The sequence below is a fragment of the Azolla caroliniana genome, unplaced genomic scaffold, assembly GCF_043228905.1.
Source record: "Azolla caroliniana isolate FFs.n. ecotype wild unplaced genomic scaffold, voAzoCaro1.0.p SCAF_8, whole genome shotgun sequence".
Taxonomy (NCBI): Eukaryota; Viridiplantae; Streptophyta; class Polypodiopsida; order Salviniales; family Salviniaceae; genus Azolla; species Azolla caroliniana.
The window spans coordinates 5,794,536-5,822,268 of record NW_028230443.1 but is presented as its reverse complement, the minus strand read 5'-3'; the positions used below and the strand labels follow the sequence as shown (position 1 = coordinate 5,822,268).

The following is a 27,733-nucleotide window of genomic DNA, read 5'->3' as shown; positions in this document are numbered from 1 at the left end:
TCAGGTTCCAGTTCAGGGGTGTAGAGATCGGTCGGCATTCCGGCATGCAGAACTTGTACAGCATATTCAACACATAATGGCGTTGTGAGAGCAATATGTCGTCGGGGGTTCAGATCACCTCGATCCCAAGGAAATAATGAAGGTCCCCCCAGATACTTCATCTCAAATGCATCCGACAGTTGGGCCTTGACACGGCCGATTTCATTGAGTCTAGGTCCGGTGATGACTAAATCATCTACATAAAGTAAGATGCAAACCAAACCGTCCGGACCTTGCCCGATGAACAACGATGAGTCGGATTTAGAGGTCACAAACCCCATCTTACGCAACCGGTCCATGATCTTCGCATTCCAAGCTCGGGGGGCTTGTTTCATATCATAAAGCGACTTCTTAAGCCAGCACACCACCAACTTGTTCATCTCCTACTCAAAACCGGGAGGTTGGATCATATAGACCCGTTCTTCAAGGTCACCTTGAAGAAACGCATTCTTCATGTCCATTTGGTGAAGATGCCACCCCCTTGCTATAGCAACCATTAGTACCACACGAACCATCTTCATCTTTGCTACCAGAGCGAAGGTCTCATCATAGTCGATTCCGTGGATCTGTGCGTATCCCTTCGCCACTAACCGAGCCTTGTACCGGTTAACTGAACCGTCGGCATTGCACTTTACCTTGTACACCCATTTGCAACTGATCGGTTTAAAGTGTTGGGGAGGGTCAACGAGGTCCCATGTGTCATTGGCATCGAGTGCCCGCTTTTCTTCCTCCATAGCGGCATGCCAATTTGCGTCCTTTGCCTCTTCTGCGTAGCTCTCCGGCTCACGCATTTCCGCCACTTTGGTCATGTACGCATTGTACCCGTACCACGTAACGTGGTTCTTCTAGCGGGAAGACTGGCGTAACTTGTCATCACCCGGTTTGGGGCCCTTCTTGGCTGGTTTAGACTTCGTTTCCGAAGATCCACCTTCATCCTTTCCGGAGTCGGATTTGCTCTAATCCGACTCAACGTTGCTGGCTTCGTATTCCGACATTTTCTACTTCACTTTCTCTTTGCGTGTGAACCATCTACTTGGTTCCTTGCACGAGAAGAGCATGGCAGAGTCTCCACTACTCGCCGGTTCTTCATCCGACTGGCCATCCCGACTCAGCCGCTCATTCGATCCACTTAGCCGGAATGAGATCGGACTCTCTTATAGAGTGTCGAGTTCTTCATCTACTTCGTGGACCTCCTCGGGCTCACTAGCCTCATCTTCCGGATATTGGGTCTTCTTCAAGAGTTGGAGTCGGTAGGGAGTACCATGATGTTGTCTCATCAAACTCGACATCTCGGCTTACTCGAACCTACTTAGTTTGGGGGTTATAACACTTATACCCCTTTTGCTCATGTGAGTAGCCGACTAAGATGCACTTCTCTGACTTCCGATCTAGCTTCCTTTGCTTCTCATTCAGAACATGCACATATGCTATGCTACCAAATATCCGAAGGTGTCTCAAATTCGGCTTCTGCCCGAAATACAGCTCATGTGTTGACACCTTGTCTCTGATCTGGTTTTGGATGTAGATGGCTGCCCAGACTGCCTTAGCCCAGTAGAATTGGGGCATGCACTTCTCCTCTAGCATTGCCCTTGCTGCGTTGACAATCGACCGATTCTTCCTTTCGGCCACACTATTTTGCTTAGGTGTGTATCTGCAGCTAATTTCTCTCCGAATTCCGTTCTGTTGCAAATAACTATTGAATTGGCCAGAAAAGTATTCTTTTCCGCCATCTGACCGCAAGTACTTGACCTTCCTCTCCGTTTCCTGTTCAACTAAGCTTTGACGGTTTCGGAAACATTCAAAGACTTGGCTCTTCCTCTCAATGAGGTAGATCCATGTGTGTCGGCTGTAGTCGTCGATGAAGGAGACGAAATATCGACTCCTGCCAAGACTAACGTTTGTGTCGGTCCCCATACATCCGAATGGATTAGATCGAGCTTGTTATGGCTCCGGTTTCATTCGGTGGGGAATGGAAGCTGGCGTTGCTTCACGAGTTGGCAGGCTTCACAAATTTCTGCCTTTCTGCCGCTAAATTTCGGCAAACCGAAAACAACTTGTTTCGATTGCAGGTCTTGAAGCCTCCAATAATTGACATGGTCAATCAGCTTATGCTAGAGATCAATGTTTGATTCAATCTTCTGTCCTTTGGCAAACATGGCAGTGCCAATGTCATTTGTGTTGAGGATGAACATCCTCCCTTGTGCCCTTGTGCGATTATTCGGCCTTCTTCGTCGATGAAGCAACCGAGGTGCATAAACCGCACTTGCATCCCCTGGTCGACGATTTGTCCAACTGACACCACGTTCTTTGTAAATCAGTTCCCATGGTGGCTCTTTTACCGGTTGTAAATCGATGGGGCAATCATACGGTCAATGGTGAGGAAGCGTATTGGCATTGTACTTTATCGAACACATCGGCATAATGACGATACTTCTCTGGAAGTTGAACGGTGGACTCCTCTTTAATGGTGTTGGAGGGTTTTACTGATACTGCGAAGAGAAGCATTTCTTCCTTGCGTCCTTCCTCATGCAACTGATGTAACAAAATGGTTACAATCTTATGAGTAGATCCTCGGGTTTGTCGATACCAGATTTCTCTTGTTCTCCAATCTATATTTGGGTTATGTAATTCGAACCATGGTAATCCCAAAACAATGGGATGTTCTAGGATACTAATTATATTAAAGGATACTACACACGCTAAATTATCTAGGACAATATTAATGAGCTCTGACTCTTCTATGATATTTCCGGAAGCAATGGGACGACCATCAATGACTACTACAGAGGCTAGACATGGGAGTTTTCTTAGGGATATCTGATGAGCTTGGGCAAAATTCCTATCCATGAAGCAAGAATTAGCTCAGGAATCTAGGAGTGTTGAGACATTGTACTGGAGAGGTACTTTTAGTACTAATGGTTACTTGGGCTAAGAACACATTGCTAACTTGCTTAAAGGGAATGGAACCACTAATGGGTTGCACAGATCTAGGGTTATCCAACCAAACGGCTCCTATTTTGGCCGAACTTAATCATTTAACTCTTCTTCTAACTGACTAAGGACATCAAATTTGTTCGATAGATTTGGGCTATTAGTACTATTAGGACTATTAGATATTCCTACTAAAATAGACTTGGGTTTAGTACAATTAGAACTAGCAACTATTTGGTTCACCTGTCTTCTTGGCCTATGGGGACAGTTCACTGCAATATGCCCTAGTCCACTGCAATAAGGACATAGTTGATTTGCTCGGTGTCGTTGCTTTTCTTCTTCCGATAATGGTCCGCGACGATGTGTAATGTCAATTTCCATCAGAGTTGGAGTATTCACTGGAGATGCATTACATGACTCCCTTGGAAAAGGTTTTGTTGCCACTCAGGCGTAGGTGGGCTCTGATCTTGCCATTGGCATCTGGAACTGACATTCCGAACGTCGTTCGAAAAGACGGTTGTCGCATTTCACCTGCGCGACTGATTGCTTCTGTCAATGACTTTGGTTCTTTGGGGAAGGTCAAGAGTAAATCCTTGACATCGTTACGTAGACCATAATGAAATTGCTCCATAAGTGCTTGGTCATCCCAGGGGATATTAGAGACGAGTAGGTGGAAATCTGCAATGTATGTGGAGGCTGGACGATCACCTTGACGTAATTGTCGGATTTTGTTGATTGTTGTCCTTATGTTGTTAGTATCTCCAAATAGGCTTTAAATTCACTTAAAAACTCTTCAAAATTGTTTAGTAAAGGAGATTAACAACGGAGCGAACCAAGCCAAAGCTGAGCCACTTAACAACGTGCCTACTAAACCCACTCGTGATGCATCGGTGGGATATCGGGAATGATGCATTTGAATGACTAATCGTACCTAATTAAGGAATCCTCTAAACTGTGATCGCGTTCCATCAAATTTCATGGGAAAGGGTTCCCAGGAGTACTCCTGAAGTTTCTAGAATGTTCTAGAGAAATCTGGAAGATACATCAATTTTCTATAGTAAATCTTAAATGAAAATAATATCTTTCGTATTACAACATATAGTCTAATGATCAAAAGCTCGACCCATGTAACATAAGGTCATGGGTTCGAGTCTTGCCATATCGTGACAGGAGCGTCTGTTGTGACATGTGAGGCTCTTGAAGGATTTACATGCGGAGGTGTCCGAACCAATAGTGATATATTGCGACAACCTTAACAATATCCAACTAGCAAAGAACCCTGTTTTTCATGCACTATCATTTTGTCCGTGAGCAAGTCCTCTCTGGTGAATTGGAACTTGTGTATGTTTTGACCGATCTGCAGGTTGCCGATATCTTCACCAAACCTCTCGGCCTGGCAAATCTCAGGCATGCATGGCATACAACACCTCGAATGCCGAACTTGAGGGGTAGGAGCGAGAACGAGTGGGAGGAGAGAGATGAAGTCCGAAAAAACGAATCAGATGAAGAATTCCATTTCGGGACGGTTGAAGAAGCTGAGGATGAATGCAGGGGAAGTGGTGAAGGGAACAAGTTGGAGCCGGAGCCAACCGAACAAGGGGGAGACCGAGCTAAGAAAGGCAAGGCAGGCGACAGAGTCAAGAAGGACAGAGCCGCCCGGAAGAAGAAGGCCAAGACCAGGACATGGGCAGATGTGGTCAAAGGGCAAAAGGAAGGTGAATCGGAGATTGCCGATTCAGACAAGTAGAAAATGAATTGGAGACATCCGATTCAGTCGAGTGGTATGATTCAGACGAGCCAAATCGTATGAAGGCCAATGGACAAGGAGGCAGTCGAAGGCGATGCCGATATAGAAGCGTCGACAGGGCAAGGGGCGCCAATGCCACAACAACAAGGAAGCTGAGAAGGGTAGTTGTTGAGGAGCGTGGAACCAGAGGGGTCGAGGAGCGTTGGATGAGAGGGGTCGTGGAACGCGGGACCGGATTGGACGAGGAGCACGAACTAGGCGTGAGGATGCCAGGAGGAGCCGGATGCAAGAACTAACTGAAGCTGACACAAGGAGCCGACCTCAACTTGAGCTTGAGGGGGAGTGGGGAGTGTTGAGCGAGCAAGCTCAACATGGGGCGGACCAACTGGAAAAGCCGGTAGGTCAGACTGGAATCGATCTGGTTGGCTAGGCCCACTTAGGCTGATAATGTATGTATGCCATATGTATGTATGTATGTGTGTATGTATGTATGTATGTAATGTATGTATGACCTTTTAATCCTCATCAAATAAAATAAACTTATATGGTAGTTATTCATAAAAACATTACTCTGTTTTCTCTCTCAATTAAAAGCTCTAACCCTAACCCTAACCCTAACTCGAAATCGAACCCGAACCCGAACCAGAACCATAGCATAGCCCTAGCCCTAACCCTAATCCTTACCTAATTTCTAGTTTCCTGATTCGATCGCCTTTGTTTCCTCTTCCTCTTCCTCATCTTCGCTTTCTGTGCTCTTCGATGTAAAAGCACCACGTAAGATTCTTTATATCTGATGGGTTTTCTTGTTTTCCTGTGTTCAGAATTTCATGATGATCTTGAAATAAATATCCTGTAAAAAAGAGAAACAAGTACGAAATGAAAAGTAATTGTTTTCTGCAATATTTGGACAGCGTGATCAAGGGATTATTTCCAGGAAAAATATATTCTTGCTTAATATTCTGCAACATTTGAGTAAAAATGGTTGAATTATTGTGCAATATATGGATGAACAAATTATCTGGATTATGGTTGAAGTATTTTGTAAAGTATGGTTATGGCTCAGTAAATCTGTGTGATAGGCTTGACTGTTTTGTGCACTATGGTTGGATAACTTGCAGAATATGGTTGAATTATTTGTGCCATACTCTTGAACTATTCATGTGATACCTAAGGACTACAGTTGAAAGATTTCTCTATTATTTGAGCATTACGACAGATTAGCTTATGCATCCATGGATTAGATTAATGTCGATTGATTTTTTATATTAGTCTCTCAATAGTGTGCTTTCGCATTTAGAACCTACAAGAATAAAAAAAATGTGTTGTCTGTAATGTAGATTAATTTTGTAAGTAATGTCATAAGCCTTTGCAATTAGAATTTGCGAAATAGTCTCTTAAGAATGTCTTCTTTCATTTAGAAACTATAATAATCTCAATCCAGGGGTTCATATTCTATATTGACACAATTTTACTCAACAAGACGCAACAATTCACACGCCAAAGATTATCTTCATCAACTTCTTGATCACTGGTAAATATCATCCTTTATTATCATTTCTTTCACTAATTAGAATCCATAATACAATCGAGCCCAGTCACGGAAAACTGAAGCAAGTATCCAAGAGAAAGAAAGATGGCTAAAAAGATAGGAGTTAAATTTGCACACATGTCTTTTGATACTGTTCTTCAGGTTAATTAACTCTGACAATACCATTATATGTACTCGGGGAATACCCCCAGATGATGGTGATTCCTCCTTTTACCCCCTCTGGCATCCCTTTCATATAGTCCATGTGATGATAAATATGAACCAATACCTAAATTTTAGTAATTTAATCTTAAGTTTGTATCCATATCTGAGCATGATCAAAGTGGAAAAGAATAAAGTGATACGAAATGATATCATTAAATTGGATAATGAAAGAACATGGATCAGCCCCACAAAGTCTCTTAGTAGGAAGATAGTACACTATAAAGCCCTCTTTTTACACTATAAAACGTATTTACTGCTGATACATCAAAGGTTTTTTGCAAGAACCTTGATTATTCCAGATACCCTTCTGAAAGTGTAAGCAACTTCATATATCTATTACTTTCCAAATATTAAATTACTGATACTTTTGGCAAATTTAGAATTATTAATGAATTACTGTGTGAGAACTGCATGAGTTCATGCGCAAACCTCTCCCCTTTGAAAATGAGAATCATTCAAATCCTTCTGTAGAAGAAAGAGTGATGAGGATGAAAACAGCCTTATATATTCTAATCATTAAATTAATGATGTCTTTGAGATTATGCATGTAATCAAGGAAGAATAAGTTATTTGTGTGAATGGGATGAGTTCATTATATGATTCCCCTTTCCCCACCCACAATAGAAAAAAAGAAAAGAGAAAAAGGACGTGCTTTGAATCTTTCTGCAGAAGGAAGAATGACGAGGATGATCTCCCATCTGAGGAAAGCCTTCCCTTCCATTATTCGACGTCAGGCAAGTCCTAATGGCATCATCCTCAGATTCTTGTTATCTTTTATATATGCCTTTTCCCTTCTCTTTTCGTTTTGAAGCTTCAGCAAAGATTTTAAGCCCATCTTTGCAGGCCAGCACTCTTGTTATTGCTGAGCACGAGGGGTTATCTTTGAATGTGAGCTCTCTCAATGCAGTGGCAGCAGCCAGTTTCCTAGGAGACAAAAATTCTATTTCCATCCTCTTGGCTGGATCAGAATCTTCAGCTCTTGAGTCTGTTGCTAAGCAAGCTTCCACCATCCACTCATCCATATCTCAGGTAATAACTTATTCTTATTCTTATTATGATTTTTTATGATATGCAAGGATAATCCATTTGTGTATTTTTAATATTACAAAAGAACAAGAGTAATTTTACTTCTTACTTCTTACATATGAATAGGCATGATTTAGAAAGAAGTGAGTATTTATGTATGCAGGGTATGTGCTTTTGTCAAAACGCGAAAGGGCAAAACTAGCTATGTGCTTTTGTCAATGTGTATAAATGGTTGAATTGAGATATGTACCAAACAGATGCAACGTAGTGTGTTGAAGATAATAGATATATATTTGCTTAATTGATAGTGCAAACATGTCAATCCAATGTATATGGGTAACTACATGTTTTGGGTAACATATTAGATAAGAGTGAAGTAATTAAACACTCTGTCAATTGTTGTAAATGATTCAGGTATGTACCAAATACATGCAACAATATCTAGGTTACCATAAACAAAAGAGGGCAATCCTAGTTTTCCATCTGTGCTGTAGAAGTATTTAATATATATTTTTAGGTTGCCTAATGGGTAAATTAATTTGGTGCACTGGTCAATTAGTGAAAACGGTTAAGATATGGCTTAAACCGATGCTAGATGGTGATAACAATGAAACCAGTATGGATATGCAAACATATAAACCAAGATTTTTTGTAGTTAATGCATGCACTATGTGCTGGAAAGAAAAATATAGTTCTCTTAGTAGCTCCATATCATAAGCTTCTACATGATGAGCAAAAATTTGTTCTAGCCACTCAGCAAGTATGAGTCTGAACACTTGTGACTGGACCATAGTTGTAATTTACTTAGCAGACAATGTGTAGAATATGTACGATAAGTATTTTAAAAGTATTCTACTAATTTTTTTAGTACTTAGTGTACATTTTCTAAAGATAAAATATGTGGAATATTTTATGTACGTAGAATATTCACAGAATACATTAAATATGTAGAATACTTGAAGTATTTTTACTTCTATTGCATTTAACAACTGTTTTTAGCCAAAATTTTATCATTTTATTATGAGTGGTGTCAATAAATAAGGGCATCATTGTGTTTTGAATTAATATAGTTCGCCTTTCCTATGTCTCTCTTTCTTCAACTTCTTCTCCATGCTACATCGATATAGCTTCATTGTTTTTCTCTGCTATAATGCGAAAATTAAATGAATAGATCAACAATCACATTACCAGGTACTTGTTGCAGAATCGGAGAAACTAAAACATCCATTGGCAGAAGCCTGGGCAGAGCTGATACACTTGGCACATCGGGAGAGAAACTTTTCTCATATAGTGGTAGCGTCAACCTCATTTGGGAAGAATGTATTACCTCGAGCAGCAGCGTTGTTGGATGTATCTCCCATAACCGATGTCATAAGGATAATTGACGACCGTACCTATGTAAGGTAGAAAGTCTTGTTTTCTTTGCTGTTGCTATTTATGCTGTTTAGGGATAATTTAGAATGTTACTTGGTTTAGGGATAATTTAGGTTGTTATTTTGTTTCTTTAGTGTCGTCTTTAGAATTTTAAGAATCATCTAGAATGTCACACTTTTTCCATAAGGTTTTCATGTTTTGGTATCCAGGCCCATCTATGCTGGAAATGCCCTTTCTACTATAAGATATAAAGGAAATGCTCCATGTTTGCTTAGTATTCGTCCAACGTCTTTCTCACTAGATAGACTGGAACCCACAAAAGTGCCAGCTCCAATTTCATCAATAGATGTTCGTAGTTTGGATTCAGGTGAGAACTTCTCATAGTCCAAATTTTAAAATCTCTTAAAATATTGTCTCGTGTGTCCATTTTTAAGCTGCTTTCTTTTCTCTAAACCTGCTAAAATTTTAAAAGATGTCATTTTTATGAATGTGCTGGATTTTAAGGGATTAACCAATCAAAATTCTCTCTTGTAGGTGAGAAGCAGAACTCTTCTATGACTTGATTTTAACAATGTTTAATATTTTTAATTTCATAATATCTCTAAAGCTTAATAGAACGTAGCTCTCATATGTTTGTGTACTGTATGAAAAAATCTTGTAGAACCAATTTTCCTTTTTCTCATATTTTTATGGTACACCATTTAGTATTTTAATTTCATTATGATCCTAAAGCTTAGTGGATGTGGCTCTCTTATAGAAAGCTTGGAATTTTTTGTAAATGCAATGTATTAAATGAATAACTGATCTCTTGTGAAACCAGAGTCGGTTATTAACACCTCTACTTGGTTGGGGGAAGTTTCTCAAGAAAGCGAGAGGCCAAGTCTTGGCAGTGCAAAAGTTGTAATATCTGGAGGAAGAGCGCTGAAAAGTGCTGAGAACTTTAAATTGCTTGAAAAGCTTGCTGACAAATTAGGAGGTGCAGGTATGAATATACATTTATGATATTTTTTTATAACAGTAGCTTGAGTCCTTGTAAAATAAGAACTCTAGATTGTGTTGTTGATCTGAACTTTTATTTGCAGTGGGTGCCACAAGAGCAGCTGTAGATGCCGGCTATGTTCCTAATGAGCTACAAGTAAGTTTGTTAAAATAAGAAGAAAAATAATTGTTGTTTAAAATGTGGGTCTTTTGAAAAATAAATGTATCATTCTTTTGCAAGGATGAAAACATTTATTCTTTGAAAGTATGGTAAATCAGTTTTATTATATTTTGAAAATATGGGAACCAACTTATTGTTCTATTAAAAAGATTGGGAATTTTTTTATTCTTTTGAAAATGTAGGATTTGTGTTTATTCTTCTGAAAATATGAGTCTTATGTGTTTGGACCAGCTCCATGAATCTTCCTTCTTTAGTACCTAATCACCATTAACGAGTGTAATCAATAATAGATCTATTTCTATTTATAGTTGTATTTATGTTTATCTCTGATAATAGGTTGGGCAAACAGGCAAGATTGTTGCCCCAGAGCTCTATGTAGCTATAGGTGTATCTGGTGCAATTCAGCATCTTGCAGGAATGAAAGATTCCAAAGTTATTGTGGCTATCAACAAAGATGCTGATGCTCCTATTTTTCAGGTTTTTTTTTTTTCTTCAATTTTCCGGGGCTTCTTGCAAATTTTACTATACTCACATTAAAACAAAGTAATCAACTCACATGCTTCCTTCCAAACTCTACTATACTGATTTTAAAACCAAAAAAGTCATTTGATATGCTTCGTCCAAGTTCTACTAAATACTTGGCTTTATAACGAAAAAAAACAATCAATGCAGGTTGCTGATTATGGATTAGTTGGAGATCTATTTGATATCATTCCTGAATTGCTAGTAAAGCTTCCTGAGAAGAAAGTGCACTAAAGTTTCTTCTTCAAACATGGACACATAAAGGCCTATGTAAAGCTTATGGTGATTGATTCACTTTTGCAATTGTACGTAGTTTGTATCATTTTCTTTTTCACAATAGGTATTATATTAAAATTCAATCCATTAAAGAACAAGGTCACAAGACCCTGATGTATTTCCATGGCAAATATGTGTCATATGCCCAAAAGCTAAATCAATAAAGGGAATATGTTGAATGCTATGATTCCCAAAAGTGTATATTCATCATAGTTGTGTGTGTTCCTTTATTTCTTCCTTTTCCATATTGTCTATATAGTGGTAATCTATATTTTGATATAAGCAATATATTTAGGGTTCAAATCTCACTGATCACTAATATACTAGATATAGGGGTTGAACATAGTAGGCTAGCAGCCATTTAAACCTGCTATTATTATAGGGCTTATGAAGGTTTGTCTTTGGTTGTGACATGCAAATTCTTACGAGGAAGTTTCATGAAAATGCATGGTTGTGCTGCTATACAAAACACTATATATGTGTTCTTGTAAAGAAGAAATGGTTGTGATTAATGACGTATCATTATGTAACTTTAGACTACGCAACATACCAAGTCTCGTGACATCACTCCAGAATTTATGTTTCGGAACTCGATCAAGTTGCAAGCCTATGTTGGAGACATGTGGCAATGCTTGTAATATTAACATTCAAATAGCAACAAAGAATTGGGCTTCAAATGCTATCAACTGTTGGTAGGTGCTAGAGGATGCTTGTGCCAAGATATTCATACCATTTTCACCCTGATAGAAGTACCATGAACTTTGACCACATAATCTTTACATCTCCTAGTTTCGATTTGTTGGTAACAATGAGTGACATGTGTATGCATGTCAAAGTAGTAGGCATGCATGACACATGGATACCACTTGAAGATGTTTGCAATACTCGTTTGAGATTCCTCATTGTTGCCTCATGTAGGAGTTTGGGTCATGTCTCAGTTCTAAAATGGCTATTTATCCTCTCAAATCAGCTATTGATCTTCAGCTTGGGAAGCCACTAGCTCCCTGAATTAGCTAATCAAACATGGGTCCCTTTGGCAAATCTCTTCCTTTTGCTCCTCAAACCTATGTAGTAGAATCTCTATTCAATAAGTATGTTTTGGTACGTAGTGGATGTGCATAAGTATTGGGCTTGAAATGTGGAGATCACTGTTGATGTTTGTGGAGAGACATTTGTACCATGTTTGCTCACTTAGGAGTACCATGAACATTGACTATGGAATCTTTCCATCTCATCATGTGGACATGTTGCCAAACTATATGAGTACACAAATGCATGTTGAGCTCATTGAAAAGCCAATAATCTTGATGAAAAGCTGGTTTTCATTGAAAAACGTTCACCTCTCCAACTAGAAAGCGTGCATGCCACTTGTGTGCCAAAAGAAATTCCCCTTTTGTGTGCATTTCCATTATTTCTAAAGTTGGCCTCTTCATGGACAAAAAAACGTCTATTCTATTGTTTTCTATCTTATGTTTGGCTAGGTCTAAACCAATTAAGTATGTTTAAGTTTCTTGGGGTTCCTCATCAAACAACTCATGATGTTCATTATTGGTTTTGTAAGGCTTCGTGAAAAAACATTTCTTCGCTAATGAACAAATAACTTTCTTGAAAGCTTCCTACTCTGCACTCTAGTGTTGTATCATTTTGAAGCTTTGTTTCTAGTAAAATTTCCTACATGCACAAATATGTTTGAGCTTTACATGATTGTCGGTTCTTGCAAAATATGGTTTATGCAATCCAAGATGATTCCAACAATGAGATATATATTGCAAAATATTATTAATTCTCCTCTGAAATATCTATTTGCATATTCCCTTAAACTAAGGGATAACGGCTTGTGAATCGAACTTCAAACAAACAACTTGTATTGAAACTCTACCATGGGTCTATAACTTTCTATTAGGAATTGCAAGATCATAATGAACATTGACATACATTCGTAGCTATAATACCTTAACTTTCAGTGTCTTATCAAATTCCTAACACAACATCCTACCCCCACATGGACTCTTTAAAGGGGTTGCTAGCTACCAATCATATAGTTGTTGAAGCATGTTTTTTGTCATAGAGGTACATATTACAATCAATTAATGCTAGAATTACGACTCTTCATTACATCAAGAGGATATGTACCGATGCTCAACAATGAATACTTTGTTGTGTATGGCCCACTATCTCTAAATGGCTCAAAAAGTCGGATATTGTTGTTTTATGACATATTGCTCTCATCAACTAAAATGACAAACATCAAGGTTTTATAGCAAGAAGATGTTTACCAATTGTTCTTCGAAATGTCAATAAAATGTTATGCATGCCAATGTTTACGTAACTTGGTATTTAGCCTATCAAGTAGGATTGGCAAGCTTAAAAGCTACAACTACAAGCCTACATGTTCCATGCAATTGAAGCTGCATAGCCTTTCCAATTCAAAAGTGTTAAAAACAAGAGTTAAAAAAGTAGATTTGGATGAATTTCTTCTTAGTGATTGCATTCACTGTATATATTTCACTAAAATACGAAGTGACATTAATCCATTCCAACACTACTATGTCCTCTCAAGGTTGGCAATGTATGATTGGTTTCTCTTGACATTCTTCTCTTCATTGCTTAATTTCAGAAGCATGCATCAAGATGATGAAGCATAGGTTCCACAAACTTTTTGATATACTATTTTATGAGTATGTAAAATCCCAACACTGCAATATTATATGCAAACCTTCGAGATGTCAAAAGTTTTAAACCCCGACATTAGAGATCTTGACATCAAATAAAATAGAAATTTATGACGTGTCTACTTTCTTGCCATTCGTGTCTAGGCTTAAAACTTAATGCATTGCAGGGAATATCATAAATGGTCTTTATCTTTGTGGTAACATCAAATTGTACCCCTTGTATTTTTCATAATATCAAAACTACCCTTGGCAGAGGGAGATAGATAAAAGAGACTTGGAGGGATACTTTTCAGACACATGGTTGATTAATATATTGCATCGTATATATTAGTTAGATCTATTTAGGTCATGTGATTATCTAAATAGGTTGCAACATAGTTACTTAAATTGCTTTAATTAGGTAGCCTTAACTCTAAAAAATATGTTACTTTACTCTAAAAAATAGATAGTCCTTCACCATCACTTCTTTTGTTTTATTAAGGAATGTGAAATCTAAGAGAGTTATGAGTCTTGTCTTTCATAAGTTTGAAAAGGGGCACTTTCAACATTGCGAAAAATATACGGATATAATTCGATATTACCCTTAGAAGGGATGGGGATGGGATATTTGTGATATTTTCTCCTAAATGCAACCATGTTTAATACAAATAAAATTGGCACACAAGAGTGTAGATATTCCTTAGTTTGATTGCGTTAGAGCTACTATCACGTATATAGTTTTGAACCGTTGAATCACTTATTTCAACTAGGTTACAAGTGCATTGGGATATGATGTAGGTTATAATCCACATTGAGTATGATGTTGGATGCAAATGACAGTACTTATAATACCTATGTGGGTATCTTGAATAGAATTGCCCCTAAAGTTGACATCCATTATTTTGATCGCAATATGTGAACCAAAAACATATATCGTTGCAAAGTTCATTCTAGGGTATTACTTTGAACGTTTTTTGTTTCAAGATTTTCCCTAAACTTTCATTGTTGTTTTTAGCATTATGCTTTATCTCCTGAGGTTTGAGTGGATGAGAGAGAGTTGCCTGAGCCTCCTCTATATCGATACCTAAAACACTTTGTTCATGAAACATGCACATTCATTGGCGCATTTAGATCCTTCTATATCGTTATCTAAGATTATTGTCCCCTTTTTTGTAAACAGTAAATATGGATGTACCTTTTCCAAAAAGCCAACTTGAATTTGAATGTAATAGCAAGCTCATGATAACGAAGATGACACATGCATAGCTAAGGAGAAGACATAAACTTTGCTCATGTGATAAAAACCCCGCCATCTTGAGCAAAGGTGAGCTTCGACCATCCTAGAAATGTAATCATTGAATTAGAATATTGTAAAGACCCTAAGCTATGAGAACATCTCGATCTCTTTGCATTATTATCACATACATACAAATTTGTACGTGGTCAATGTTCTCTTGAGCACATGGGTGTACATTTTTTAACTTTTTGAATGCTTGATGCAATATGGTTTTGTCACATGTCACGCTAATTGTCCTATAATCTTAAAATCCCATTTTATTCTTCTGGTTTTTGTGCCATAATTTATGATTCTTGATCCTTGGAAGAAAAAGAGTTGTTACACCATGTTTATCAATACTACGCATTGTCATAATGCTTCAAAAAATAATATTTTCTGTTGCATAGCCACGTCTTGGATCTATGCTCTTTCTTGGTGTAAATATTTTACATAGCAAGTCTTATTCAACAACTTTGGCATTTAGCTTGCCGACATAGCTAAAAATAACAACCTCTCTGGACATAATCAACAGATTTTTTATTACTCTGTCTTTCTTTGGCAACAGTTCAATGTTTCTTTAATTATTCGCATGCCCCATGAGATACCGATGAAAGATTAGGAACTATGAAATGCTTGGCAAATCTTTTTTTTTTGTTACGCTTTGAATGTCGATTTGTTTCAAGAATTTGACCATTCATATTATCCAATAATTTATGCCTCATAACGACATGTGATGCTCTCAACATTTGTCAATTGTAATAAATCAACAGTCAATTGTTATAAATTAACTAACATTGCCTACAATTTTCTCTAAGAAACCTAATTGAGTATGACATAATTGCACAACAATGCCATTAATGTGATGAATCCCAGAATGGGGCTGAAAAATCGTTGTCTTATAACTTACAAAAATAATTGTCTCAACAACTCTTTGAAGTTCATAAAGCATTTTGCGCCATAAAAAAAACAATCCGTCCAATAGTTATCTACACCTTAATAAAAAAGATAATTATTCCTCCTAATTTTCTACAATTGAGATAATACATCTATTCCCATTTGAAGATCTTTTTTTTTAGACTATTAAGTTGACATTGGACTTTTATGATCTTTGACCATCTTGTGTGTGTGTGTTTGAAAGATGATATTCGATCCAAACAGCTAGATAAGGAGAGCTATATCAATCATCTGTTTTTTCTTCGTATTTGAGCCAAGAGTATCCCAAGTTGCAAAAAAGTGCAAAGCGAACTATCATGTCTTCCTATTACAATACACTGCGACTTGCAAAAAAAGGTCAATCTCATTCTCATATTTAAAAATGCATAGTTGCCACATGCAAGTAAAAATCAATGTAAGCATATCTTATGACCTAAGCACAATCATAAAAAAAAAACATAACCAAACCAATAACTCTGACTCATCGGAAAGTGAAGGGTTTGTTCTGTGTTGAATGTTCTCTTATTGAACAATATATAAATATTGAAGAAACTTGGTCGTAGATATCGGCGGATTGGATATTCTTGACAACACATAGAAATTAGAATTCTGGATTTGTTTGAATAATGTATTAGTAAAGGTTTTGGATGTTACACTTTAAAGAGTTCCAATGGTGAATGGATCTTGATATCGAATGTATGTCATTGCCTAGCATGCTTTTAACAATAATGTGTATGAGGAATGTAACTTAGTCCTCCTTTTGTTTTACAACCTCATGTGGCACCCGTTACTTGACTCGGTCATCTTCACCATAAAGAAACTTATTTTTGCCACCTTTTAGTATCTCCCACGTATGGCGATGAGATCTAAGACATAGATTGGGATGTTTGCTACATGTACAAGTCATGATAGAAGTAAAGTAGTTCTAACAAGTCTTGCAACAAGAAAAATAGAAGAAAATGGAAAAAAAAAAGCTCATTGCTCGAAGAGAAGAAAATGATAACATGGACCTGCAAAGAGATCGGGGAAACTTGTCTTGAGGGATTTGATGTTGTGGAACATGTCGCTGCCTTCTTCAACACATTACCTGTTGTTCAATTTTGAAGTAAAATATAAACTTTTTTTCTTCATTGGGGATTGGGATCCCACCTAGTTAGTAAGTCCTACATCACTAAGAAAGTATGATGTGTTCGTGGTTAAAGCACATGTAGGTATGTATATTGCTTTGCCAATCATAGCACCAACATGAATAATTCATTTTAGCCTAGGCATATAGTTAGTCATTTGTAGCCCCTTTGAAAGGTTATTCACTCAACTATGGTTAGAGAGTAATAAAGAGGAACACTTTTAGGTCTTGGTCTTTTCATTCTAACAAAACAAGGAAGGTTCAAAGTAGACACTAATCATTACAACAATCATAACATACCATTGTGAATGCTCATTACAGAGCACATATCTCCATAAACCGATATACATTATTCTGTGTATGTCCACATACCAAACCAAGAGTTTATGGCATTCGCTTTAATCAAGCTTAGAAAAGTCCTAGGTTCTTCTATGCACTTATTATTATCCTTTCATGAGCATGTGGCAAGTTGCAACAATCATAGATATGCATCCTTATCATGAATATGTGGCTCCAATCATAGATATGCATCATTATCAACAATACAATGTGTACTATGTGTTGATTACGCGCATGTTCAAGAATTCGAAAAGGTATCGATGCTAGGCATCGATATTCCTAGCTTAGTATGCCATGCGTATGTTGTTACCAAGGTCCCACAAAGACAAACACTTTGCAATCGCTGAACTACAGATAAGTTGTGCATTTTCTTGTCAATAGGGGTGTGGGCCACGGGAAAATCTTGTTAGTTTACTCATCAACAATTTGTCGGGGGATTACAAAATATTATTCATTGGGTATTACGAAAGATTTATAGCCTTGTATTCAAACAAGCAAAGAGTCAAAGAACCCCATCTCATAATGTAGCTCACACAAATAAAGTTAATGATCCAAGGATACGGCCATATTTCTGGACTATTCCTTTGGCATAACAACAACAACAAACAAACAACAAAAATAATAGAGCTTTCGCGAGGGAATGATCTTTTGCGTAGGATAAGTCTCAAGTCATCCAAAACGCGTACTAGGAAACCTTACTCTCAATGATTTTCCTTCGCAACATAAAGTAATTTTGTTCCTATATTGCAATATATGTCTTGGATAATCATACAGAGAAGATTGTACCAAATAGTTATGATTCTCTGGCCCTATAGCCTTTCATAACACATGGGCTTTAAGAATTTGGTTGCGATTTTTTTGAGCATGGGGTTCAACAATCTTATATCTCCATATATTTGGCGATAATGTACATCCCATATCCATTGCCCTTCAAAAGAAAACACACCTCGTTTTGTTTAATCGAATAATCCACCACCCACGCTTTCCAAACCCCATTGCTCACGATTCAAGCGTTCTTTCCGAAACTCAATACAAAACAATTTTGAGAGAAGATTATGTTGGGCGGCATTTGAGCAATCGAATTTTACATTTAAACCCGACAAAAAAAAGAAAAATCGCCAATTATTTTACAAATCATAATATAGCATCTTGAAATTGTAAAAATTTCAAAAAATAATCGTCATACATAGTGGTACCGAGATTTACATATTTATTTTGGCATGCCCTCGCGTGTTTTCTAAACCCTAAATCCTAATTCTATGTAGTGCTTGATTAGGATGCAACAACAATCTCTACTCCTACTTTCGGGCGATTCTCAAGGATTCTAGGGTTTCACAACACCATTGATTGGAAGGACCATTTTCAAAGGATTCTAGGGTTCACTACACTGTTGATTGGAATTTGGAAGGACCATTTTCAAGGATTCTAGGGTTTCACAACACTGTTGATTGGAAGGACCAGTTTCAAAGGATTCTAGGGTTCACAACACTGTTGATTGGAAGGACCATTTTCAAAGGATTCTAGGGTTTACCACACTGTTGGGCAATCACCGGATAAGTTTGTCTGTCTGACAATTGCTAATTACCTTCTTAGATATAAATCCTAACTTGATCTTTTTGATAATCACCTTCTTAGAAATAAATCCTAACTTGCCTAAAAGATCGCCCTCCACTGAAAGCATTCCTTTCCAGAGTCAGATTTGTTCTCTTACAAAACATGTGTCTAGGAGAGAGCTCATAATTTCAACATTTGATTACATTTTCAGGCAAATTGTTTACATCCTTCTTGCCATTGTTGTCAGTACAACAATGTGTTCACTTAGGATTAGGGTTTTTGTCCTCAGAATGGGGTTTTTCGGACAATGTGTTCACTTAGGATTTAGGGTTTTTTGTCTTCAGAATGGGGGTTTCGGATGCGGGTTTTATATAGTTGAGGGTCAAGGGTTTTACAGAAGAGGGTTTAGATTTAAGGATTTCCAATGGTTTGGCTTACTGGCTTTACTCGATTGATAGCGGGGTAAGGATAATATGAGCTACTTATAGGGGAGGTGGGGGTGGGGGGGATAAAGGATTAATGGTTTTAGGTTTAGGGGGTTTCCAAGGGTTTTAGGGTTTCCAGGTGTTTTAGGGTTTCCACTAGCATATGGCAGCCGACGATTGTTGTTTAGGGGACATGGAGAGGTTGAAATGCGGGGTGGTTTTCAACGATGGGCAGGCCATGTTCATGTCCATGTCCATGTCCATGTCCATGCTGTTGATGGTGATGGCGAAGGGTGATTTCCGGGGCATCAGAGATGCATGCGGGGGGCTAGGTTTCTCGCAGGAGGCGCATATACGCAGGGTTGTGGCGGGCAATGGCTTTCTGTAGAAATCATGGTGAGGAGCTACACCTCCTGCTCCTGCACTAGTAGTAGGGCTATCACTCATCATCTTTAAAGCCCTCAATTCTGCAACCTCCTTCTGCAGGCGCCTATTCTCCTCCGTCAATGACTCGCAACATCGCTTGAGAAGCTCACAATCTACCTCCGTTTTCTTCAGCTTGGTCCTGTCACAAATCCATTGCCATGAAAACAGTTTATCACCCACATGATGAAAGATAGCACACCTAGGCCCTTCAAGTTTCGGTATCGATATCCAGGTGTATAGGGTTTAGGGTTAGCAATTTCAACCCTAATGCTTTCATTGCCACGCCACAATCATTGATATGTATGCGCATAGTTGAGATCGCACAACGGAAGCATTGCCATGTTTAAACCCCTGACCCCTAACCCTAAAAGCTCACAACTAGAAATAACCACAGGAGCTAATCTGCGGATAGAACGAAAGGATCCGAATGGTTAAACCCCAAACCCTAATACGCATTCCTGCGATCCAAGATAGGATGGATGTGGTTGAAGCATGACAATTATAGGCACCCTATCTTAGGAAATTACATTCAGCCCCTTCAGCATCTCAATTACTGATGTGGTTAATCAAGCAGATTCTACAGTCAAATTCATCCTCAAGGTTTAGGTAAACTCACACAGATTTTCCCGCAGAATGTATGGTTAGGTTAGGAAGTTCTGATACCATATTGTGCCAGTAACAAAGAAAGACCATATACTTCATGATGAAGGCAAAACTCATAAACATAATTTGATGGGGGCATGTGCATTATATATAGATCTATGTATAATACCTAGCTCTCCTGTTCTGGAACCATACTTCGACCTGCCGTGCGCGCAGATTCAGGCGTCTTGCAAGAGCATTCTTTTGCTTCTGGTAATAACACAGACAATGGGGGAAAGAACAAACATTCAGAAAACAGAAAGATCATTCCAAATACATATATGCTATTCCAAAGAGATTGATCTCTAATGTATTAGGCCTAAACCCTAATTTCCAACAGGCATAACCCCTAATCTACATGGCCTTCATGACACCACAAAACGCTTATACCCTAAATCCATGTACATAAACAATGACATATCCCTAAACCCTAATGCATATACCATAAACTCCAAACCCCTGATTCATCAACCAGAAAGACTGAAACCCTAATCCATCAATCCCTAGAGTCCTTATTCATAAAAGAAAAAACCCAAATTATTAACGCATAAATCCAAAACATGAAACTCTGGCCACTTGATCAATCAATGACCAATAAGTCCCATGAAATTTAGTTACCCGCACAATCAGCGACTAGGAACTTTACCGGATTCAATGTGCTCTGCTCTTTGAAGCTTTCCTCGAGAAGAGCTGATTGCTCTTTAGAAAGCCTCAGTTTTTTCCGAATCCCGCCTCCCATATCTAATTCCTCATCACTTCCTCTCGAAACATTACCTTCACTTCCCATCCTTTCAACATCCTGATCATTCTCTGGTACAAATTTGTGATGATTTCCATTCGGAATCTGATCTTTATCTCGATTCTCAATGAGATCAACCACTGATACCAATCGGTGATAGTTCCCACCTCCATTTCGACCTTGATTTTCATTGATGTCAGGTACCTTCATTTTGTGATGGATTTTTCCATATACATTTTGACCCTCAAACTCAATCTCTTCTTCCTCATCAACATTGCCTCTGCCTCTAGAATATTCACCTCCATTTCTCAACCTCTCATTGTAAATTCCCATTATTACTTCTGATATGATTTCAGGCCGATCCCGATCAAATACCTCTGTGGGCTGAACTTCGTCTCGAGACGATACATGTCCAAGCCAGTCTTGATCTTCATTTGATACCTTTCTGGCCAAGTTTTGATCTCGATTCGATATTATGGTTCTGAGCCAGTCTCGATCTCGATCTCGATTTGATACCTTTCCGGCCCAGTCTTGATCTCGATTCGATACTACGTTTCTGAGCCAGGCTCGATCTTGATTTGATACCTTCCCGAGCCAATCTCGATCTTGATTCGACAGATTTTCAGATAGTTTTTTCATCTGATTTCCATCTTGACGCCCTTCTGGTTGTAGCTCTCGCTCTTGATTTGGCTTATGCACATCAAGCTCTGAAATTGCCGAAAGCTGCAAGTTTCTGCCTGCCAATTCGAGCTCTTCTTCTTCTTCTTCTCCTCCTTCACTCTCAGAAGCTGAAGGCATGAGGTTCATATCAATCCCTCTGACAAAATTTTGTTGGCCCGAGCCATGGTGCACAATATGGATAGTGGGCATTATTCTTGCACACAGATTGAAGCAGCGGCTATGTATATCTCTTCTTGGCTACAGAAAGACCTAATTTAACAAATCAGAGAAAGAAAAGAAGAGATCAGGGAAAGAACAGAGGATCCACCCTAAACCCTGTAATGAATGATGGTGAGGGCTGAAGGAGGCCACCAGAAGGAAACAGGGGTAACCAATCAGATCATACAAAACCCTAACACAGACATAGACATATATATATACATATATATATGTATGTATGTATAAATTATAATGTATGTATATCTGTGTGTCTGATAAAAGGCTTAGCTATGTAGGTATGCATATATACTAACAGAGATTTTGTCTTGCCATGATTGAAGAAAAGGATGGTTCATCGTGAATTGTAGCGCAGAAATGGTGGAGCCCATCATGCTTCAACATCATGAGTGCCCATCATATCCCACACACATATATATATGCATTCACCCACCTCATATGATGATGAATCATGGTGATGGATGATATGGCTATGGTGATTCATGGATGATGAATTATGGGGATGGATGATGAGTCATGTGGATGGATGATGGCTATGGGGATGGATGATGAATCATGGGGATGGTTCATGGATGATGAGTCATGGGGATGGATGATGGCTATGGCTATGGTGGCTATGGCTATGGCTATGGTGATGGTGATGGTGATGGTGATGGTGACACCATGATGATGATAGTCATGGTGATGGAGACTGAGATAATGAGGATGAGTATGACATCCTCTCCTTCCTTTTACATATCCATCCACAATCCAATCATACATGATGATGATGATGATGATGATGATGATGATGATGATGATGATGTGATGATGATGGTGATGATAATGATATGATGATGGTGGTGGTATGGTGATGATGATGATGCTCCATGGTCCCATGAGACATGGCATGGCCCATGGGATGATGATGGGTGGGTGGGGGTACTAAGTTCTAACTAGCTAGGCTCTCTCTTTCTCTCTCTCTCTCTCTCTCTCTCTCTCTCTCTCTCTCTCTCTCTTTCATGTCTTGTGGCTTCTCTTTTACCGGTCAAAAAAAGAACACATCCACTCGTCGAGATCCTTGTCGACAACATGAAAGAAAAACATGCACACCGAGACTTGGCATGTGAAATGGACGAGAGAGTAGCCTCCACCATTTCTCATGCCTTCCCTCCCGCTCCACCCATCAAAGCACCTGCCCGTGTCAGGGTCATCCCCACCAATGGTCCTTTCAATGTGAATCTGTGCTATGCATGTAGATATCCCGAAATTGTAGTTTTTTATGGGTAAGCATGGACAAAAGATCTGTACGCAAATCCCCATACTTGTAATAAGAGCACACTTATGGAATGCCACACCGAAAGGAGTGTCAGGCCAAACCCGACGTTTCTCTGGGTATCCGAAAGAGCAACGCACCATGCCAACAATGAGGTGCATTTGGCTATTATTTGACTCTCAAATGAAAACACATTTTGTGTCGGTAAATATACAACACACCTCTTGTTTTCACAATGCTCGTGCCTAGCCAGAAAATTGCTTTTTGCTCATTCAAATTGCTTTTCTTGTCTTCTTGCACCTACCCTCATGGGGTTAGATTTGCACGCAACAAACAATGTATTACTTTCGTAGTGTCACTATTTTACGATCGTTAGATAGAGAGAGTGTGTGATAATGATGTATTATAGTCATGACCAATGGGACCCAAACAAAGGAGTATCCTCGCCTCGTAATGTGTTGGGTTGTGAGGTGCATGCATATTACAATTCACCTCAACCCCACCAATTGACAATCATTGTCTTATTGGTACACCATTATATGACCATATGTTGAGTAATGTTGTTAGCTATTTTTTAGCCAAGCTCCAATAATATTATGACTACACAATGCTCTTTATTGGAGCTTGGCTACAAAAAATACCATGTAACATAGTCCGCAGGTCGGTTTGATCACTCTTTTGAGACGAGGGTTCAACCATAGATGGATCACACAAATGTTTATCTTATGGTTGTAGACTATGAGAATGTAAATACATCTCGTAATATTTAGCATCAATGTTTTTTCGAGTTTTGATGAAAACCTAATAGATTGACCATTGAATACGGCCACATTGAGTTTGTGTAACTTAAGGTATCATGAATTGATGCCCCTATATCTTCAAGTGGTTATTGATAAGCATGTGTTGTACGTTGGGATGCTGACATTCATTATAAAGAGGCCATGGAGTAAACTTTCGTACATATATCATATATGTATAACTCCAAAACTACATCACACTAGTATGGAGTACAATTCCTTATTTTTGCCTAAATTTATGAGAGCCTATATACACAAAAAAACATGCAAATTAGCTCCACTTAGACTTGGTGGTTCCATACATGTGTTGGCAAGCCTAAGAATGCATAATTGTTTTATATTATCTAAATAAGTTTTGTGCCTTACAATGTTTTACTCAATCCCAGTTTTAGCTTTAATGATGTAACACAAGAACATTCATCAATGACTTGCTTCCATTGAATGTTTGTTCAAGAACCTCAAACAATGCTTTAAATCAAATAAAAAGTTGTCCAAGCATGACTCTCAGGATGGTCCTTATAGGATGGATCACAACAAACATTACATATCTTAATATGTTTGTTAATTTAAGCAAAGAAATCTACTAGAATTACAATATGCTTAAATAGTGTTTGGACTACTTTGGGTTGTTATTCTCACTTATTTGAAGTTTGTGTAGAGTTGATGGGTAGCATACAAGTCCTACTTCTATCTCTTCAATGATTCGCTAAAGCTTCACGCGTTTGCATGATTTTTTGGCCTCTAGGTCATGAAAGTAACATTGAATGGACGTCATAGTCATTGTCTCAATTGTTCAAAAATTGCCGTACATTGTGGCAGCACCATCTATCAACTACGATTGTTTCTAGCATTAATTCTTTGTATATCATTTTTACGAGCTTCGAGGATTTAATAAAGAGGATGATTATAATAAAAAAGGAACTCAATCTAGTAAGTGCAATAGGACATTTGAGAGTCTTATGAATGAATATAAAAACAACGGGAAGCATGCTACTTCATTTACTTGGTTTGCAAACAAGGCCCTCGAAAGAAGTTCATTGGTCTTACAATTGAAATTTGCAAAGTTCATTTACAAAATGTTATAACATTTCCAAAGCTAGTTAGTGATCAACATGTTTTTAGATTCATGAGTTTTTTATATGCAATATTGAAATTAGACAGTTTCTACTAATGACAAAATGTCACAACGCTTTTTTGATCCATTTAAACTAAAGATCTCTTTTCTAGACCATGCCTTATTTATACACGGATCTAACTATGCTTGCTAATTAGATGGATTCTTTCGAGTATATTGGTTCATGGGTTTGTGTGTGTGATCATATGATGCTAAGAAACGAAACTTTTATATTAATCAAATTACATTAGAAATTGCATCATTTTCCGTTGCATCATTTTGGAAACCTATGGAAGTTGTTTGCAAACAATGAATGAGTATGGCAGTCCTTAAATGATATTCATTCATTTAATGTGTTCATGTTTTTATTGCAGATGAACTATACTTCTTTAGCTATACCAAATCTACTAATGGAAAAGCATTGGTAGACATGACAACTTATAAGTAATATAAATGGAAACACTGTTCAAACATGTATTCACATGCTTTAAGATGACACGAGTGTTTGCAAAAAGGAAGGATTGTCTTATATTTGTCTTGTCCACTTAAATCATCATCTTGTGTTCTATCAACATGTCTCAAGCATGCATTGCCCAACAAAACGTTGACTTTCCATTGTTCTTTAAATACCACAAGTAGAGAGAGGGAGATATAATGTCACAATCATAAAGATCGAGATGTTTGAACCACTTATGGTAATGGGTTGACGAGATAGGCAAGATCCAACTTTTGATGATCCAATATCACTTTGACTATAAGGTTTTGTATTCAACTTGAATTGTTTATATGTTTTGGATATTAAAGTTGTGAATAAATTGCTTCTATTTGAAAATTCATTTTGTGATTATAAAATATTGTTTATATTTTATCTAGGATGTTATCATTACCTCTGTGATTTTTTCTGAGTAGAAGGAATAATGAGGGGCATGTGGAAATTTTTATTATCTCAAGGAATCAATAGGACATAAGGGTAGGTGCATTTGTGTGGTGTACAAGCAAATATCAAGGTAGATATTGGCTATTTGTGATAAAATAAAGGTTTGTTTCAAATTCTCAATATAACGGGTCTTTGGTGAAATTAGACATAATCTCAAGAGTCCACAAGCCAAAGATAGGTCCACTTCAAGACCATGAGAAAACCTTAAACTATAAAATGCAACACTTGATATTTTTGGAAGGAAGGGTTAGTGCGGAACAATACTAGGTCAAAACATGTGAATTCGACACTACTTTGAATTCATAATGGCATATAAGACATGCTTTGTGCATTGATATCCATTACTCTAAATTGTGATATGTGTAGATGATAAAGACCACATGAAAATTTTAATAAGGTGAATCATTACGCAACTATTGATTCATTAATGATGAATGATTGAGTGGGGTTGAAACAAGGAAATGGCTATCCATCTATCACTTTGGATGTGTTTGCTCACTTAAGAATTTGTTTGGTTTATTTGTCCTTCAAAACTGTAACATACGGAAGCGCTAGATATAAATATGCAAATATAAGGCAATTTCATATTAGCTTATAAGCATCACAAGGTCATTCATTATCTCATAAATGATTGTGTTTTACTTTCTTTTGACTGTCCTTATATTTCAAATTTCACTTGGAAATGAAGGTACAAAATGATCACCCAACAATTTGGTAGAGTTTTGTATCCTCAACCTTGTAGATGGAAGTCACCTCAATCCACGTTTATATATACATATATATACCTTGGCGTTCATGATAAGCATGTGGAGATGCATACAAACATATGTTTGACTCACTTCATTTTTCATTTTTCTTCATTGAGCATGCAATGAAAATAAAGGGAAATAAGCTTTTGTGTCTTCCTAGGAAGAGTCCATTACTTATAAAAGCTAGAGTGATTTCACTTTTAACTACCCATATTATATATATCAAGGGGGATTGTGAACTCTTCTCCTAGCACACAATAGTCTTGACTTTTGTGTGTGTCTAAGCACAAACTTCTCAAATTTGAGCTTCATCAAGCTTTCTTCACAGGGGTGCCACGTTGTGTAGGATTCTTATATCGGACAACATTGTTAAATTATGAACAAAGAGATTTTAAGGGATTTATGGAAATTGCATTATCTAGGAAGGTTGAATGCAAAAGATTGCTTATGTTTGGCAAATGTGTGAATAATAGGCATACAAACAATACAAGGCGATGAACAAAACTGAATTGAGCATAAATTAGATCATAAGTTGTTGAACCACCATACTAAATGGTACTAACTACAATGCAACACTATCATAGCATGTCCCAAAATAAGGTTCAAGAATGTTTGTCCATTCTGATGATTTCATGGTCACCCAAGAACAAGAGTTTTAAGTGTAAAGAAATACCACGCACTAGAAACTGCGACAAACAAAATGATTAAGTCATTTAAAAGAGTAAATTGTTGGTAGGTAGCTAATAATGATTGTCTGTAAAGAGATATCATTATTTGCCAAAGTAAAAGATGTAGAGAAATGAGAGCAATGGTCTATATTAGCCAGTAGCTATTTGAAAGCAACATGTTTGTTTTTAGTTTAGGGTTTCAGGTTTAGTGCAAAGGGTCCTTAAAAGTGAAGTGTGATTTGATGACACCCCAGTGGCTCATAAGACTATGTCCCAAACTCTGTTTGCATGAGAAGGTAATCTCTAAAATGGATCCAAATTTCATGGAAATGATTCAAGACACCACTTTAAAAGTAGACTTCTCTTGTAACAATAGAC

The 27,733-nt window shown here is 37.8% G+C and overlaps 2 protein-coding genes across 5 annotated transcripts; one reads left to right on the top strand and one right to left on the bottom strand.

Moving 5' to 3' along the window:
• The first annotated feature begins 5,263 nt into the window (after window positions 1-5,263).
• On the top strand, window positions 5,264-11,034 carry ETFALPHA (electron transfer flavoprotein alpha). Of its 3 annotated transcripts, none has more exons than XM_087323818.1 (10): window positions 5,268-5,491; window positions 6,159-6,248; window positions 7,140-7,204; window positions 7,314-7,499; window positions 8,688-8,899; window positions 9,080-9,237; window positions 9,691-9,852; window positions 9,953-10,005; window positions 10,366-10,506; window positions 10,702-11,034. In XM_087323818.1, the coding sequence occupies exons 3-10, from the start codon at window positions 7,148-7,150 to the stop codon at window positions 10,783-10,785; spliced, it is 1,053 nt and encodes a 350-aa protein (XP_087179944.1). In that variant the 5' UTR covers window positions 5,268-5,491; window positions 6,159-6,248; window positions 7,140-7,147; the 3' UTR covers window positions 10,786-11,034. The 3 variants fall into 3 exon arrangements, with proteins under 3 accessions (XP_087179946.1, XP_087179944.1, XP_087179945.1); XM_087323819.1 differs by having other exon boundaries at window positions 7,095-7,204; XM_087323820.1 differs by lacking the exons at window positions 10,366-10,506; window positions 10,702-11,034 and adding an exon at window positions 10,212-10,326 and having other exon boundaries at window positions 5,264-5,491.
• A 7,855-nt stretch (window positions 11,035-18,889) lies between these two features.
• Window positions 18,890-21,848, bottom strand: LOC147860899 (uncharacterized). 2 transcript variants are annotated; one of them, XM_087323603.1, is made up of 4 exons: window positions 21,455-21,848; window positions 20,846-21,379; window positions 20,330-20,409; window positions 18,890-19,696 (listed from the first exon to the last, which is right to left on the bottom strand). In XM_087323603.1, the coding sequence occupies exons 1-4, from the start codon at window positions 21,806-21,808 to the stop codon at window positions 19,288-19,290; spliced, it is 1,377 nt and encodes a 458-aa protein (XP_087179729.1). In that variant the 5' UTR covers window positions 21,809-21,848; the 3' UTR covers window positions 18,890-19,287. The 2 variants fall into 2 exon arrangements, with proteins under 2 accessions (XP_087179729.1, XP_087179728.1); XM_087323602.1 differs by having other exon boundaries at window positions 20,846-21,848.
• Window positions 21,849-27,733: the final 5,885 nt, after the last annotated feature.

Bases quoted from the DNA above. Each gene is read 5' to 3' on its own strand.
- ETFALPHA (XM_087323818.1), top strand. From the start codon at position 7,148: ATGACGAGGATGATCTCCCATCTGAGGAAAGCCTTCCCTTCCATTATT. The intron at 9,238-9,690 runs GTGAGAACTTCT...TTGTGAAACCAG, and splicing joins TGTTCGTAGTTTGGATTCAG to AGTCGGTTATTAACACCTCT. The intron at 10,006-10,365 runs GTAAGTTTGTTA...CTCTGATAATAG, and splicing joins ATGTTCCTAATGAGCTACAA to GTTGGGCAAACAGGCAAGAT.
- LOC147860899 (XM_087323602.1), bottom strand. From the start codon at position 21,808: ATGCCCACTATCCATATTGTGCACCATGGCTCGGGCCAACAAAATTTT. The intron at 20,410-20,845 runs GTAAAGTTCCTA...TGTTATTACCAG, and splicing joins AGCAGAGCACATTGAATCCG to AAGCAAAAGAATGCTCTTGC. The intron at 19,697-20,329 runs GTATTATACATA...GATTTGTGACAG, and splicing joins TTCCAGAACAGGAGAGCTAG to GACCAAGCTGAAGAAAACGG.